Here is a 17,843-nt window from a genome sequence, read left to right on the forward strand (position 1 = left end):
GGCGTGGCCGAAGTACTACATCTCAATGTCGAAAAGCCCTTTGACCTGGTGGGATATATTCCAGTCAAGGCGGATTTTTAAGGCTAAAGTAGCAATATTTTTCCAGATATTTGGGTGGGGTGAAGAACCGAATGGTTAAATGTGACTTAATTCCAATTTCCTATGTGAACAAAGCAAAAGTTGTGTCGGGCTTTGGATAAAAGAAAAATACACGTTGAGTCTAATCTCAAGGCTCACTGGGAAGTTTCGTCGTCAGAAAGCTGACATTTCCGGGGGCGCATCGCTGACCCAAGGCCACATGCAGTGTGAACATGACTAATGCGCATGGCGCGTCGCTGCGGATGCAAACGCTTTCCTTGTCGAATGGCAAGGAGCCGCGGGCGGTGCGGGAGGAGTCAGACATCATCGCATCAAGGTCCGCCACGCTCGAGTAAGCTTGTCCATTAACGATAGACTAACTTGGTCCATTAGAGCTGTCTAACGGGCTTTCGTGGGCTGACAGCAGCCCAAGTACTAACAGTGAGCTTCTGATCACTCTTTATTGATGAAATAATAAATGTGAAATAATTGTTCTACCTTCAGCCTGAATTGTCTTTCTGTAACAGGTCTTGGCTAAAGTATTTTCACAATCTAAAAAGTCCAAAGTCCAACACCCTGAAGGCTTTCTCACTATTTGCTTTTCTTGGCAGCGCATAAGAATGACTGTCCCGGATCATGCTTGCCCATATTTGGAAGTGCTTGAATAGCAGCCTATAAGGAAGTAACGGGCTTTCCCTGCTGGTTGGTCAATTGCTTTGACATCACGCATACAGAATTGCTTGGTCTTTTGATGGTGTAAGTGCAGTGTGAAAAGGACAAATTAACTTCCTGAGCCAGGAGTAAAGAATTTTAAAATATTTTTGGGCCATGTAATATTTAAAACAAAAACCCAACTAGGAACTGAAAATCCCAATATAATTCCTTACATACACTAGTGGTCTCTGATGAATGCAATTCACTTAGCATTTTTTTTTTTTTTTGCCATCATTTTTTCCATCACACAGCTGCTAAAACAGTACTTAGCTGTGTCTGATTGCTAAGGTGAGAGGATAGCTTCATTTAGGTCTCTTTATGTTGCGCTTCAAACATTGTGGGTAATTCTGTAGTAACACTATTTGATTATTTCTGCATCTGAGAATGGCTTCTTGTGCTAAGCCTAAAACCAACATCACACAACACTGTTGCCTTTTGTTATGGATGTGACAAGAATCAGTCTTGCAGCTCGATAAGACAACTTCAGTGCATTTAATTTTGTTTTTCTTCCCTTTGAAATTTGAGGAAATATATCTCAAATTGAAAATGATGTAAAGGTCTCATTGGTGCCTAAAATTTACTCCATTCTTTGAATTGCAGATTTTCACTGTCCTTTACATTTTCATCTAAGATACAGCTGAAAAAGTGTGAAAGTTAAAAATTGCACTGACCCAACAACAGGCTATCTGTGTATCATTGCCATTGAGACAAGTCCCGTTTTGACCCAACCATCACACATAGTGAAGATAAACAATTAGAATAGCAACTAAACAACTCGAATAACCTCGCAGTTTTGCATGGTTCACTGTCCACATGGAGCTAAGAGGCAAGAGTGTAAAAGACTAATCTAAGTTTGGGCTCATTTCACACTTCACATTGAAGACAAAGTGCAATGTCTACCACAACAGCTTGAATACGGCGCCAACGCTATGCTATTTTAAAAACAGCCTACAGTTGCTTGTTAGAACCCATTGTAATGCCCAACAAGTGGTCAAGGATAGACACAGCTGCCAGTGCACTTTAAATTCCATAATTGAACAAAATGATTCGAAAACTGCCGTAATGAGGACACTCAAACAAGCTGTTGATATCCACCACTCACGCCGACTCATTCTACACGGAGCCAGCCAGCTCTAAACACTCATCCACTGACATCCAGATCACTCACCAGCATTTATTTTAGTTAACAAAAACCAACCAAATAGATAAAACTATAATTGAAAAAAATAAATAATTTTGTACCCTACCTACTGCCCGAAGACAGCAGGGATAGGCTCCAGGACCCCTGCAACCCTTGTGAAGATAAGCGGAACAGATAATGGGTAGAAGGATGGATGCATGGGCGTTAGCTGGAAGAAGGAAGGTCAAACAGTCATGTGGGAGTTGTAGTCCTCCCAATGTTTGTCGCACAGAAGCAACGTTGTTTAGCAGCAGCCAATTAAAAAAGCGCCAACAGATGTTGCGCCGAGGCAATGAGTTTACATGTTTGACTTTTGGCTTGAATGGGTCCACTGCTTCTTTGAACTCAGCCCCATTTCCGAAATGCAACGCGAGACAATAAGTGCTATACTTTTTTGGTTCACATATGAATAAAACATAAATTTTTTAATAACTTGTACAGAAGTAATACACACACACAAAAAAAAACTAATATTAAAACTAAACTAAAAAGGTTATTGGAAAGAAAAACTAAAACTAATAAGAAATAAAACTAAACTTAAGAAAAAAAAAATAACTCCTGGTACATGGCAACCCCAAATGGACAAAAGTAATGCATGCACGTCACATGAACATTATTAAGTTATTGTATTTAACAACGCAAAAATCCATCCATCCATCCATCTTCTGTACCGCTTCTCCTCACTAGGGTCGCGGGGGGTGCTGGAGCCTATCCCACCCAGCTATCTTTGGGGATTAGACGGGCAAACCCTGAACTGGTTGCCAGCTAATCGCAGGGCATACATAGACAACCATCCGCACTCACACTGATACCTAGGGGCAATTTAGAGTGTTCAATCGGCCGGCCATGCATGTTTTTGGAATGTGCGAGGAAACCGGAGTACCCGGAGGAAACCCACGCAGGCACGGGAAGAACATGCAAACTCCACACAAGACGGCCGGAGCCGGGATTGCTGTCTCTCACTGTGAGGCCATCGTGCTAACCAGTCGGCCACCGTGCCACCTAACGCAAAAATCAATTAATCCAATTACTCAGTTCATTGATGGAATAATCGCTCCCTCGTTTCTAAACTTTTAACCGCTCATTTCCAGCCTTGCAACCAGATCACTCCTCTGTGAATGCCTGATCTCTGAACCACCTTACAGTTTAACGACAAATCCCGACCCTACCTCGTAACCCCTAAAACCCCGGACCCTCATCCTAATCTTAAACCTTGACCTAATTTTATCATGCAAATGACCCCCACCATTATCACATAGACCTAATATTTGGACACATACAAGAGGTCAAAATCCCATGTCTGCTTTAAAGTGGGATAACACACACACACACGCACACACATCCAATTAACCCAAAAGCTTTGTGGCGAGTAAACAATGTAATCCCGCTTGGTGTCCAATGAAATGAATGCCCAATGAAAATGAAGTCATTCAGTACAGTCCAACCCGAGGAGGCGTGACAAGAAAGTTCGGACGCACAACAACGCTCATTTTAAGCCTCGCTCACCTGCATGCTGCACTGCATCATTTGAAGCCTCTGTGAACTTGTCGCTTGCTTTGTTTCCGCGTCCGACTTCTCGCTCGGCCGACACCTGCTGCTGTGCGATGAGCCACTCTTGCCGTCTCACATGATACTGAGAGCATCACCCACCCTTTCTGTTCACTCACTCTCCCTCATCCCTCCCTCCTGGCCCGCCTTTCAGAGCCTCCCACTGTTCTGCAATTTCTTTTCATCCTCGACATGCATGCATCCCCATGAATTGATATCTAGAAAAAGCAAAAATGCTCTGCTTTGCTCAAGGATAGCCCCCAGATAGGATAAAATATAAGCGCTTACTCTACATTAGACTGGCATTAGTGGCAGCGAGCGGTCCAGTGATGCCAATGTGGCAGCATGTTCACACATGAATAGTGGACAGTGCTCGGGTTTTTTGGGTGGGAGGCAACACAAGGTGCTGGTGCTTATTCACCGCAGCTCAATATGCTACTCGCCTTCCTTTCTTCACCCACACATGCTTCATCATTTTCGCCATGTTTTAAGACAGATTCCTGCAAACAGAAAATGACCAGCAAAGACCTTAAAACGTCAGTGAGAAAAGAAAGCCTGTTTAACCATAAACTGTGGTAAATACAAATGGGACAGTGTGGATCAGTGGTAGAGAGGTTGTATCCCAAGGTTGTCGGTTCGATTGCAAAGTATTGCTACCTTACATGGTATGTCATCATTGGGTAGATTGGCTTTGACTACACAAGTTAGAAAAGTGCTATACGAGTGACAGTGGTAAAGCTGCTATGCCAGTGTTATAACATGTAAAGAAGCATTGAAATCAACACAGAAAATTGTGGGCCTTATTTTGGCAGACTGCCGTGTTGGTGTTCGGCATAACTTCATTTTTGTGCCAGCGCAAGTCTAGTCTGTGTTTGGGGGCATGTTGCGCCTGTTTGCGCGTGCAGGTGCACAAAGCAGTCATGGCGAGTAGTTCAGGGTCCCTGCCTCTCACCGAAAGTCAACTAGGATTGGCTCAAGCACAATTCTGATTAACTGATTTATAAATATACCCTCCCTTGTTCAAGTCATAGTACTTCTTCTATTAATCCTACACATGCATGGTAAGTTAATGGAACACTCGGCTGGTATAGTCTCCACCACGCCCAGGATAAGCACCTCAGGTTATGTAATAATAATAATAATATTAATAATAATGTATTCCAATTTTACAAAAATGCATAATCATCAGGGTTCTCATCCCAAAATAATTTATTTACAGGCGCCTTTCTAGCATTTCAAGCACCCTTTACAAAGCAGAAATAATAATTTTGAAAAAAAAAAAATCAATGCCTCAATCAGTCAATTTGAAACCTAACATAGGTAGATAGGTAATTCTATAAAAATACTGAAAATTGTTGTTGAATTTCTGCAACATGCAGCATTTCCTAGTGGGAGTCTGGAGATAATGAAGATAAAAGGCCCCAGGACATAGTCCTGGTGCCCACCATTTTTTTTAATATGTGTCATTTTGCTACCTTATTATGTACCGGGCTTCAGAGCATCGACACTTTTCCAAATAAGCCTATCTACAACGTGGAGATTTTTCTTGTACAGTGATTCTTCCGAGTGCTGAGCTGCTGGAAATAAACAGAATAGACAGCCAAGTCAAATCGATAAGCCCGGGCTGCAGACCTAAGTAGAAAGTAACTCACAAGGGGATACGAGCCAAGCTTCGCCAGGGTGGTTTGATGGTGCTCCCTCACCCTCGAGTGGGTATAACGTTACAGCAGCCCACTTGGAATGAATGCACAACACAAACATTGTGGTTTAACAACTCGCATCCAGGCATGTTGGGTCAGAGTCAACACAACAATTTTGTCCATTTCAAGCCATCTTATTTCCATACTTCCATCCAGTTATCATCGCGCTTGTTCTTTATTAGGGTGAGCAGGAGCCTATCCCAGCTGACTTGGGGCGAGAGGTGGGCGCTGCACCCTGGATTGGTCGCCAGCCAATCACAAGGCTTGTGCAGAAAAGTATTCAATCAAGTTGTGAATGGTTGTTTGTCTTTGTGGGCCCTGTGAGTGGCTGGCAACCAGTTCAGGGTGCACCCCGCCTTCTGCCTGAAGACACCTGAACCCCGCAACCCTTGTGAGGTGAAGCGGCTCAGATAATTGATGGATGGACTAATGTTTTGTTTACAGCTGTGTTTTTCTGTATAGTAATGTTTTACTTATAATGATTGAGGCATTTTTTTATTGTTTTGTTCACTATTGTATTGTTCTTGATGCATGTTTATCTATACACTGTGTTCTGTACTTTTTTTTTTTTAAATCTAAATATAAATATATTTTTCTTATTTTGAAAGTCTTGAAACTCAATTGTCTTTTTGTTGTCTACGGGTGCCCAAACTCGATCCTCAAGGGCCACAGTGCTGCGGGTTTTCAATGTGTCTCCCCTGCAACACACTTGGTACAAATGATCAGGATCGTTTACAGCCTTCTTCACAGCTTGCTGATGAGCTGAGCACTTGAATTAGGTGTGGTGTAGGAGGGATACATCTAAAACAAGCAGGACAGCGGCCCTTGAGGATCGGAGCAGGACATGCCTGGTGTAGTCTGTCAACTAAGTTGGTGCCCTGATGCTTTAAATATTGCCGCCGCCAAGAATTGACAGTAATTTCCTTTTGTAAATGTTGGCTAAGAGTTGCTGAAGGTGGTTTAAAGGTTTTATCCAGGCACCTTTCCAAAGCAGTTTGAGAATTCTAACGACCAATCTTGCAAGTACTTCCAGGTCATTTCACTTAGATTGAATAGGAAAGAAAATTTCCAAGGCAAAGAAACAGAATCCAAAGAGGCCCAATGTCACTGTAGCTGCACAGTTCAGTTGTATTTCACTTAAGTTCAACACATTTGCATTTATTCTTTAAGACTTTTTATACATTTATTTATGTAAAAACTGCATTTTAATTGCATCATTATTTAACTTTTTTCCCCCGCAATTTTTTATTGCTTTGCAAATATTCAAACTGTGTAAATAATGCTACATTTGTTTACAATTAGATTTTTCATGAAGCAAAACCTCTGTCCGTCTCATTTTAATGTTCGATGTGATTGTGTAACAGAGAGTGCTTTTTTTTAGGTGCTATACAAAGATTGAGAAACGTGTCAAGTGTTTTCAACATGACACCACATTGGCTCATTTTAATAAGCTAATAAAGCAATATCAGTCAATTTACTACATAAGCAGGGTATGGATTAGAACCAACATGATGCATGTCTCATGTCCACATTACTCGAGTTCTTTTGTCGTGTTTGTTTCCTTCTCAGGACCATTACTTTGATCTTAAATGGTGTGAAACAATTTGCAGAGGTGGGAGTAACACACACGAGTCCAAGTCACACGTAAGTCTAAGGCTCAAGCAAGTTCCAAGTCACTATGGGAAAAACAAATCAAGCAGGTCAAGTCAAGTCACCACCAAATTTCAAGCAAGTCAAGTAAAAAAATCTTGTTCAGTAAAACATATCTTAGGAGTGATAAAAAGTTGTTTTCACAGATCCCACCACACAAAGTATATTATCTCTAAAAATTAGTAAATGAAAATCAACTAATTTGATGATAAATTTCTCAGATTTCTCAAATTTTTCAAACTGATGTTTCTGTGAGTGGCACACTGTTAATGCCGTAATAAATACTGAAATATGGTGAATGAGGCGTAAACTTGTATAATCATCAGATTTAAAAACTACTAGGTGACCTCTACTTCTTTATTATCTTTCCATTTTTCACTCATGTTGCTATTGTGCCTTTTCCCCAAATGCTGTGGTTCTGATTGGCTAAAAGGTTCTTCCATTTAGTTGTTCCACTTGTTGCTTTGATATGTACAGTTAAAAAAAAAACATCTTAAAAAGAACATTCACCATTGCACTTAATTATGATAAGCTAAAAGAAACTCATTAGGGAGTAATTCTCTCCAATGGTTATATTATCCTCAACATGCTTGCTGTAATTGTTTTGCATCAAGCTCATAAATGGTGGAACCGTTGCTGCAGAGAGTCATTCCGCAAGCCCGGATAACAATAATAAAAGAAATGTCACGGCATTTTACGGCGGCGGACTCTTCCTCTTCTTCCTGCTGGCAGATTGCGACAACGGCAAGCGCTGGTGGCGCAGCGTCAATGGCAATCGATCTAATGAGTGTCTTAATTGGCCAGACGCTCAGCGGGCAACCACAAGTATGATGCAGTGTCCCAACGAGCTGAGTAATGCAGCACATGAAGATATGGTTACTTTTAGACATGGTGAATGCTCGCTATTCGCAGGTGTCAAGAGCCAAGCCCTAATGCAAATAGAGATAGAGCTATAGCATATAAAGAGCAACTAACAATATCGTGGGTTGCTTTGGCATGAGCCCGAGGTGATTAATGTGCACACATTAGAGGGAGCAGCACAATATCCATTGCATTCAAGCAACAAACAAATGTGACAAAACAGTTCAATTTCATACATTTCATTTTATAACATGAAATATAGCCTATTATACAGTTTTCAAACATTGTTTGTAACTCTTTGGGAGGCTGGAATAGATTAATGGCATCTTCATTCATTTCAATGGGGAAAGATTATTTGAGATTTGGCTGGTTACATTTCAAAGATGTAAAACCTACTAGACACCTGCTCCCATTTGCATTTGCGGACAATTCAAGTTCTCCAAAGTGAACCTCCCAACTACGTCATACCTTTTCTAAAGGGGAGCCAGTCCGAGAAGATAGTGGAGGCTAGCAGATTAGCAGAGAAATGAACTGCTGCGCTAATCTCCAATTTGCCTGAATGAAATGATTAAAAAAAAAAGAAAGAAAGAAAAGATGATATTAAGGCTTTTTAAATGAGCGCAGACAGCGACAAGACATAATGACTCAGTGATTATAATCAGGAGCGCAGCACTGTGACGCGCGAGCAAATGACCCGGGCGCGCCTCATCCTCACTTCCACGGAACATGTTGAACAAAATCAACTGTGAGTAGACCACAGCTCACAAGAAATCTTTTTGCAGAGGAACGCAGGATACGAGCTACAAACAGTTTCATATCGACCACCCTCATGGGGACATACGTTCAATTCTTCAATGTTTCTGGGAAAACGGAATACAAAAATAACCTTGGGGAAGCAAGCACTTGCTGCTTGACCAAGGAGTGGACATTTATTGTATCTGATCAAATGTAGCAGCCAGCCACATTACAGATAACGTTCAAAATCAATAAGAGTCTAGGTATGATAAGATAGAATCATTACTGTTTTTTTTTTGTTTTTTTCAAGGGAACGTGTGCCATGCCAACATCTAGAATGTTTATACATTTGTCTTTTATCATTTGTTCTGTGAAGTTGTTGAACTTTTTCAATTCCATTCAAGTCTGGCTTCGGTAAGACCGCTCCAAAACCTTTTTTTTTTGTCTTGATCTGTTCATAAGTTGACTTGCCAACCCAAATGCACTTCAGGTTGAGGTCGCAAACTGATGGCCAAACATTCTCCCACAGGACTTTCTGGTAGAGAGCAGAATTCATGGTTCCATCAATCAGCGCATGTCATCCCGGTAGCATGGCAGCCCGAGACCATCACGGAGGCACGGGAGAACATGCAAACTCCACAAAGGAAGGCCGCAGCCGGAATCGAACACACGACCTCTGCACTGTGAGGCCATTGTGCTAACCAGTCGTACGCCGTGCCGCCCTCATAGAATATTCTCCCAGCAGAATTTGGAATTATTCAAATGTGTTTTGCAAAAAGTAAGAGCTTTTATGTTCTTTTTGGACAGCAACAGCTTTCACCTTGGAACTCTGCCATGGATGTCAGTGGTAGCCAGTCTCTCCCTCATTGTTGAGTCATGCACAGAACTTAACTGAGGCGAGGCCGGCCAGCAGTTCTTTGACGTTGCCCTGGGTTCCTTTGTAACCTCTTGAATGAGTCGTCGCTCTGCTTTTGGGGTCATTTCTGTACAAATAAAATTGACTTGACTTGACTTGACTTGTAGGCTGGCCACTACTTGGAAGGTTCACCACAGTTCCATGTTTTCTCAAGTTGTGGATAATATACTCTCAATGTGATTTGCTGGAATCACACGTTCCACACTCATGGATAGTTAATTCACTTTATTTCTCATTGTTCTTCAATTAATTTAGATCATCACATTTTGTTGCCGGTTTTTGAAATGTATGGCTAGCTACATTTTGCCAGACAGCTTTTATTTTGGTGATTTCTTGATTGAACAGGTGTGGAAGTAATCAGGCTTGGTTGTGGTCAGGGAAAATGAAATGAGAAATGTGATTAGCCTCAGTAAATTCACAAATGAATGAGGATCCAACAAATGCACCGTTCAAAATCAATCCAAGTCCAAAAAAGGCCACCAATCTCCTAAAGTCGAAACTTTTTCCACCAAAACCTCCATTGGAACAACTCAATCTCAATTACGGTCAATATTGCCATTATGTTATTGTTGCTATCGTGAATGGAGGTATCTAGAAGCCTGAAGATGCTCCAGGGCCAGCTGGTATTATTAACTCTCCTCCATCTGTTCTGGTGGCCATGTTTAGTCACACTATCCCAATTCCATGCTGGGGGGCTCTGTTCCCAGCAGAACATCAAGTGCCATATTACTGACTCATTTTGCATTCGAAGGGATAAATTTAGCAAAACCCTGGAGTCTTATTTCCATCTACATGTCCATCATAAGACAACGCACGTGAAAGTTTAAAAAAGTCATACTGAAAAGGAACAGGAAGTAGGCCAGTTAAGTTTGAAGCAGTCATTTCTCATCCACGAGCACCCCCTGGAAAACTAGACAAAAATATGCCTCTAATACCAGTTTCACAAAATGATATTAATTTGGTGGACGTCTTTTGTAACAGAACGCACAAAAATGTCTCGCAGATCATGCCCAGAATTAAACTGAAGGCCATTTTGGTTTGACGCAGCCATTTTGGGCAAATACCAGGGCTTGTACTTTGGGAAACTCCTACAAGGGAATTTGTCCAAATGCTTTTCTGTCAACCCAATCTACTGTAGACCAAGCAAGGCAAACCAAGATTGATGATAATTATGACCTCGACTCAAAAGAGGTGTCATGAACAGATGCAAAATTTCGAATGTGGGCAGAGCATGGGCGTCAAAGTTTGGTGATCATTTTGCCATGAAAAAATGAGGTCGGTTGCGTACAAAATGTATTAATAAACGCTTTATAAACCCCTTTCATGAGGGGACCCTTACTGCAAAGTGCGACCCAACTGAGGAATAAAATAAAACTGTAACTTTCCATTTCATCTATGATATCTCACACAAACTATTGACAACAATTGATTGACATGCAGTAAACTTCAAATTTACACCTGATACTGATTGCAGTCGCATTTCTCTTCATGCAAGTACCAACAGCAACCGATTGACATGGTTAGAAATTTAAAATATCAAAGCTTGTTCACCAGTGCCATGTTAGAATTATATTTTGTCATATGGAAGATGTAAACTCTTACTCCTGTGGATGTTATGTAGCCTACTATGCATTAAAATATAAAGACATACCAGAAGATGGTTCTCGTCCTGGAGGGGCTCTTGTCCAATCTGGAATGACAATATTACAATATTCTCGTAAATATAAGAACCATTTTCACTTTAACAACATCATCACGTTCATATTCCCATTGAAAGAAAAATCAGTGATTCTCTATAAGTGACCCCTTATCAAAATATTAACAGCAATGTTGCTATTGGGGCCCCTCCCCCCGACCCTCAGAGAAGCACATTAACGTGATCTGCATCAGCCTCCTCCACTGATCCTTTTTTTTTTTTTTTTTTTACTCGCTTATCTGCCCTGATGCCTGCCTGCCTGCCAGCCGCTAACTATCCATGCTGGGATTGAGTCAAGGATGGGAAAGGACGGCTGCCAAGTGTGATCGTGGGAGTATGGAAGTGACTGGAGGTAAAAATGATGGCTCACAGTGCAGGTTCGGATCACGCAGCATGTAATAACTGTAAGTAGGACAGTAAAAGTCAGTGGTGGTATTTATATGGTGAAAGTTGGGACTGTACTAAACTCAGGTCTCAAATAAAACCAAAATTCCAAGTAGTATTTAAAAACAAGGATTGTATGCGCCAGTCCAGCTGTTTTCTGGGTAATTTGGGGCAGAAGGTCTGCTGCGAAGCATTATAGAGAAAGGACATGGCGAGGCGGCAGGGACAGATGGAAAGTCATGAAATTACTGGCCCCCACACTACAATACTAGAATTATAAGATGTGAGATATATTTTAGCATTTGGAATTGCAAATGTTTTTTGCTGTTGAATGACATGATTATACTACTGCAACCCACACGTGTGGACTGACCAACAGTGTAAATTTTGAAAACATTAAATTCACCAAAATGTGATTTATGAGGTTTTGGCCAAATGCGAGCAATATCAATGATTATGCATAAAATATGACTGCCTCCGTTTTTAGTTTGTGCCAGGATGTGCATAATTAATTTGGATTTGTAATATTACAGAGAATAATATATGTTCACAGGCTTTATTTTGATTTTTGGAGAAAAATCAACACTGGTTAGAATATGAAATGCTTTGAAACATTTAGTTTTGTTTTGACTGCTAATTTATCCGTGTCCTGTCTTTTCTTGTTTATGCTTCTGTGTTCTCTCTCTAATTTTCCAAGAAATATCCATCATGATACAAATAACTACCGAGGGAGTATACATGCACAAAAAAAATCAAATAAACATTTCCGACATAAGAAGGTATACAGATCCTCCAATCTGTATGACCAAGCAGCCAAACAGAGCAGGTGAGGGGAGAAAAAAAAGAACAAAATGTGCTTTGTTGTCAATGCTTTGACAGAGAGAAATGTAATCTGCATGAAACACATTTTGTTTTGGATCTTTTGAATCCAATATCACCTTTCTGCCTTGGGATGTGCCAGCTCGCTTGGACTCCTAAATTCAGCAAACAATCACATGGCACAAGTCCAATCATGAAGCAGTGACAGCCGCCATTGACACTGCCATATAATTTTTTTTTTTTTTTTAAAATCACATATTTCTACTGCATGATACCGCATGTGCAATGTTCAAACGTACCAGCTGCAGTCCTGCCCATGCCATATCTTTACATCCTTGCCCCATTTTAATGTCTCCGACATCCATCTGTGTGGGGTCACTATTTGACACCCGGTGTGTTTTCAAAAGATCACATGACCCCGCACGAGATGATGTAAGGAAGTGAAAATGCATGCGTTCACCTCTAACTTTGTGTGTTTATGTGACATTCTGTGTGCTCTTGCTGCTGGTGGGGGTTCTGCTTGCGTTGCATGTTGACAGTGGAAATATTACATTGGCCAATCAGTGACCACCGCGATGATGACACAGGCGGCACACACTGTTTTGGTGCTAACAGCGCTGAAACAACCCCAAGGGAAATGGTAAGAACAGAAAAAAGCATCAGGTCACTCAATTTTGAGTAGAGAAAACCTTGCCTTTAGGATGGTGTGCCTATTAATGTGGTCAGTCTTTGACGTAAACGTACGTAAACATACAGCATCAGCTATCTCATGGCCATAAAGCAAGCATAAAATTGCGCGGTATCACAGACAATGTTCAGGTGTACCTAATGATGTGGCCAGTCTTAGGACAAAGCATCAGTGTTGTCTCTCCGTAGATGTATTTCTTTAGAAGTTATCAAAATAAGTATTTTCTTACGTGGTGCGGAGATAGGGCAAATTTGAGTCCACGTAACTTTGTATTTCATATTGGGCTGTGGCACATGTAATGAATTCCTACAGCTATGTAGTTGCCACTATTTCTTAGCTCTTGAAGCCTGTTTTTGTGTGTGTTTAATCACGAGAGCTAGTAAATAATCAAGCGAACCTCATCGGGTGAGCGTGCGCTCCACAATAAACGAAGCAAATTAGCTCAAGCCCGTGTATACTGTAATCAAGTCTCGGTTGGATTCTCAATGGCACTTCAATAATTATCATTCAACAATGTAAAAATCTGATTCATAATTTTCTGCTTGCCAAAAATATTGTGTTTTCTAAATTCCGGCCAACATTTTGGACATGTTTCCAGCAAAACGTTTACCTCAAACCAGTGTAGCTTTAGCCAATGTTCATGTGTTACAATTTGCTCATTGAAGTCTCCCAGAGATTTCATATCACGGTGATGTGTATTATCGTAATACAATTGAGCTGGTAGGTGGGAGTAATTTCTTAGGGGTCAACGAAGCAAGTACATCATGCGGATAATCTCATACATGTGTCTGGATCTACAAAAAATGTTTACATTTCATGAGCAAGCTCATCACTGAATTCTGGAAATAGAAGAAGGAAGAACCCATTATTAGTCGCTAGAGGGGGACATTTAATCGACTGGCTACATTGTTATGCCTGAATTGAAAGTTCACAGAGCATGCTAGGTTGTCCATTAAGTGCATAATGAACAAGCTACACCAACTAAGCTGTCAATGAGCCACTAAATTGTTATTTAACTGCACGGGGCGCTCACAAATAAACTCTTAATTCCATGACTTTGTTTCATTAATGCTAATGCTAATGCTACGACTGTCAATGACATGTCACAGTCATGCACAAAGAGACATTCTCTTTTGTTTAAGCTAATGTAAACAAACCTAGACCTGAGAGTCAGTAACCTTGTCGCAAAGACACATTCACTAAAAGCTCATTCCAATAGAATAGGAGATTGGATGTCAAGGTTAACATAAAATAATTCCAATGAATATTTCAAGCCTATTGTACGAGTGCTGCCACATAACTTTTTGTCAAAAATGATCTCTTTGTTTCGCTCGTGCGAAAACTGAAACTAAGGCTAACAAATGCAAAAAAGAGAGTCAATGAGCTAATCATTATGAAACACTTCATGCATTCCGGATAAGCTCCGGCAGTAATTTGTTATTCAACGTCAACGATGAAGCTAAGCATATGTTTTGTGCATAATTGAGACTCTTATGCTGTAAATTGGGATTTCATAACAATGAGTCAGCCATCCTTGTTAGCTGGCAGCAAACACACAAGGAAATTCTATAGCAAGGTGATTATTTTGTCATTAGTGCTAATTGTAACGCTAATGTTAACAAACTCCAAGAGTCATTCACTCACCACTCTTTTCGCGGCAACAGGTAAATGGATGCTAAAGCTAAGTTAACAACAATGAATACTTAGCGCATAATAAACTAGTGCGACTTAGCTGCCAATGAGAAAATAAATTATCTGACTGTAACGGTTCCAACACTTGTGCCACCTGGTGGCTGACACAAGACGTAGCTCTTAGCAAGATGATCCTAATACTAACGACTGCAACACAGACAGTCAACGACCTTGTTACAGCCATGATGCAAGAACATAATCCAAAAAAGGCCCATCTATCCGATAGTAAAGATGGGTTCAACTGTTGCATTCAGACACATTTCCTCAGCATTTGTAGAATTCAAACAACCTGTCCACAAAATGCCTCTAGGTCATCACTCTCAGGTAGCAAAGGAAAGGAAAAAGAAAAGTTTGTAAGCAAAAACGAGAATTCAAAAAGGTCCATTTTCTCATGACCCAGTATTGCTTGACAGGTGAATGGATGCCAAAGCTAAACTGTAAAGTTAAGCTCGGCTAAAGGCGATGGGTTTGTTTGTCTTACCCTCCGTAGGCTCCAAATGTGAAGCTTCTTCTTCTCTGAAACATCCTGCTGAGCAGCTGATGAGTCTCCTCAGGGGTGGTTTTCACAATTTTTGTTCACTTACTACAAATGACAGTCGGCATTGGCACCTTTGCTGTTTTTGTAGCGGTCCTTTTTTTTTTTCACTTTCTTCTGTTCCCTCCTCCCTTGTTGTCACGCTCATTGTTTTTGTATGGGTCTATTCGTGTGTGTGTGTGTGTGTCTTCTGCTGTGATGTGAGAATACCTTCCTCCCTCCCATTGACTTCTTCATTGACGGGAGTTACGGATCACTGAAGGGGACGCATATCCATTGCTCTCCCTTGTGATTCAACACTATTTATGTATGAACGTAAAGGTCATACAGTGTCAATGAAAAAATGAATGGAGCATATCAGCAGTTTCGCATGCTGACAGGCTGTAACCGGATATAGCATCATATCTTTCAGCATTGCTGTTGAAGACTACAACAACATGGGTTATTCCCCTCCTGAGCAATAGGCGGCGATTATGCAGAGGACAAGAGGACAGTTGTTTTATTCAGCCTGTAAGACTAAATTACAAACAAAAGACAAAACATGATATCAGCATGATCTTCTAGCCGTACAACAAGCACAAGCCTGAGTAAATATAGAGTTTTCTTAAATATTATGTTGACTCACACTAAATGTGATGGCGTCCCTAATCATGTAACCAGTATATTGATAACTATATACACATCGCTACTGCCTTGTGGTGGCCCTGCAGCATGTGTGAACTTCAATCGGCAGTAATCAGCCTTTGATATTGGGTTTTAACACAATAAATGTTCAAGTTCTTACCAAACATTCTGCTGTGATTTGCTTAAAAAACTGGACTGCATTTTAAATTATTTTCCCATATGTCTTTGCATTTGTTTCCGAGAGGCGTGTTGTTGTTGTTGGCGGCATGGCTCATTGGGAGAGAGGTCGTTTCCCCGCCGAGTGGTTGCGAGATCGATCCCCGGCCATTGTGAACATGTCAAAGTGTCCTTGAACAAGACACTGAACCCCCAGTTTCTCCTCATGGTATGTCATCTGCAGGTAGATGTGACAAGAGTGTGAAGTACTTTGGAGGGCCTTAATAGGTGGAAAGGCGCTATACAAGTGAAAGACCATTTGCCATTACCGGTACCACAGATTCAGATTCAGCTTATCAATCATGAGCGCTTGAAACGCAGGGAGAGGCTTGGTCATCAAGAAATATTTCTAGGTAACAAATGTTAAATATGTCACATCAAGAGTCACGTCAAACTGCATAAACAAAAAAAAAATATTACTGTAAATTATCATACGGTGAGGTTGGGAAGGATTCGGGCAGTGACAGTCGTTGACAAGAAGGCGAAGAACTGGAATCACCAAAATTGTCTGCTAAATGCAAGCAGTTAATCGTGTGTTTGTCTTTACAGTGGAGAAAATACTTATTTTGATAACTTACGAAGGAATTAAGTTTCCCTTTTATGGTTGTTTAATGATTCTATATTAATTGACAGAATACCAGACAAAAATTCATGAAAAACAGCATAAAAGTTGTGCATTTAATTGAGTGACGGCTTGATCCCCTGCAAAATGGTTCTCACAGATTACCATTACAGTACCAATCTTCTTGGTACTCTCTTTTTGTAGACAACGCATCTGCGATGGGGCCCAAATGCTTGCGTGTCCTGATTCTTGTGCCAGCGCATGGCTCACTGCGGGTGCTTGCCAATTTGGTAGACAAATTTCAATTGAGATGGGCATGCAGGCGCAGCAGAAGAGTATCGTTGGAGATGTGCCTGGAAGGAGTAACAATGTGGTGGCAGAAAGTTGATCTCAACTTACACCTGCTCAGACCTTATCTAAGTAGACAGCACAGGGTTGACTATTGGTCGAAAGCGATTTTGGTGTATTTGATTGGTGAGAGCGATCTAGCGCTTTGGGGACAGGTCTGGTGGACGTCAGACGTATTTCATTCATAAATATTTGAACAGCGTACCTCCACCTGATCGACTCAGGCCTGAGTTTCACCAATCATATAAAATCAATCACTAAAACACCCTTTTATCAGCTGAAAAACAAATCCATACTCAAGTGTTGCATGCTCCAAGCAGACTAGGAGAAACGTATCCGTGCTTGTATCTCCAGTAGACTTGATTATTGTGATGTTTTTTTTTCACTGGACTCCCACAAAAGAGCATCAAACAACTGCAACTCGAGCTCTGACCAGAGCAAAGAGATCACAACATATTACTCCAGTCTTAAAGACTTTACACTGGTTCCCAATTAGCTGTTGAATAGATTTTAAATTCTGCTACTGGTCTATAAATCCCTGAATGGTTTGGGTCATGAATACATTTAAGAAATGCTGATTGAATACAAACCCACTTCATTTAAATCCACAAAAATTCTGTTACGCCACATGCACCACAAGTTTGACCAGCTTTTAAGGGACTTGAAGAAGTCTAATTTTGGTCACCAAATTGCCAGTTTGAACCAAGGTCATACAATAAAATATGCATAATGCAGTCTACCAAATTCACAAACTTGGTTTAGAAGACTTTAAGATGCACCTGTTTTATGCCTTTTTGTCAACAAATTATCTATCAGGTGCACCGGTGCCTTTGCATCGCCATCCACAACAAAGACCATCATTTGTTGGTCTGGAGTGCCATCTGATAAAGGTAAGGG

General features: G+C 40.9%; 1 protein-coding gene across 12 annotated transcripts in view; it reads right to left on the reverse strand.

The window, feature by feature from the left end:
- rap1gapb (RAP1 GTPase activating protein b) overlaps window positions 1-17,843 on the reverse strand; it is a 106,460-nt gene that overhangs the window by 56,113 nt on the left and 32,504 nt on the right. For 4 of the 12 annotated variants that reach the window (XM_088308374.1, XM_088308372.1, XM_088308373.1 and 1 more), the window contains exons 1-2: window positions 15,143-15,337; window positions 11,034-11,072 (exon numbers count right to left, since the gene is read on the reverse strand). In XM_088308374.1, the coding sequence (XP_088164500.1) occupies window positions 11,034-11,072; window positions 15,143-15,186 (83 nt within the window). In that variant the 5' untranslated portion in view covers window positions 15,187-15,337. Of the gene's footprint in view, window positions 1-3,478; window positions 3,625-11,033; window positions 11,073-15,142; window positions 15,341-17,843 lie in introns of those variants that run through there. The other 8 variants (XM_088308371.1, XM_088308368.1, XM_088308377.1 and 5 more) reach the window with 5 other exon arrangements.

The sequence above is a fragment of the Idiotropiscis lumnitzeri genome, chromosome 11 (genome assembly GCF_059441095.1).
Source record: "Idiotropiscis lumnitzeri isolate Australia: NSW breed Sydney's pygmy pipehorse chromosome 11, RoL_Ilum_1.0, whole genome shotgun sequence".
NCBI classification, from domain to species: domain Eukaryota; kingdom Metazoa; phylum Chordata; class Actinopteri; order Syngnathiformes; family Syngnathidae; genus Idiotropiscis; species Idiotropiscis lumnitzeri.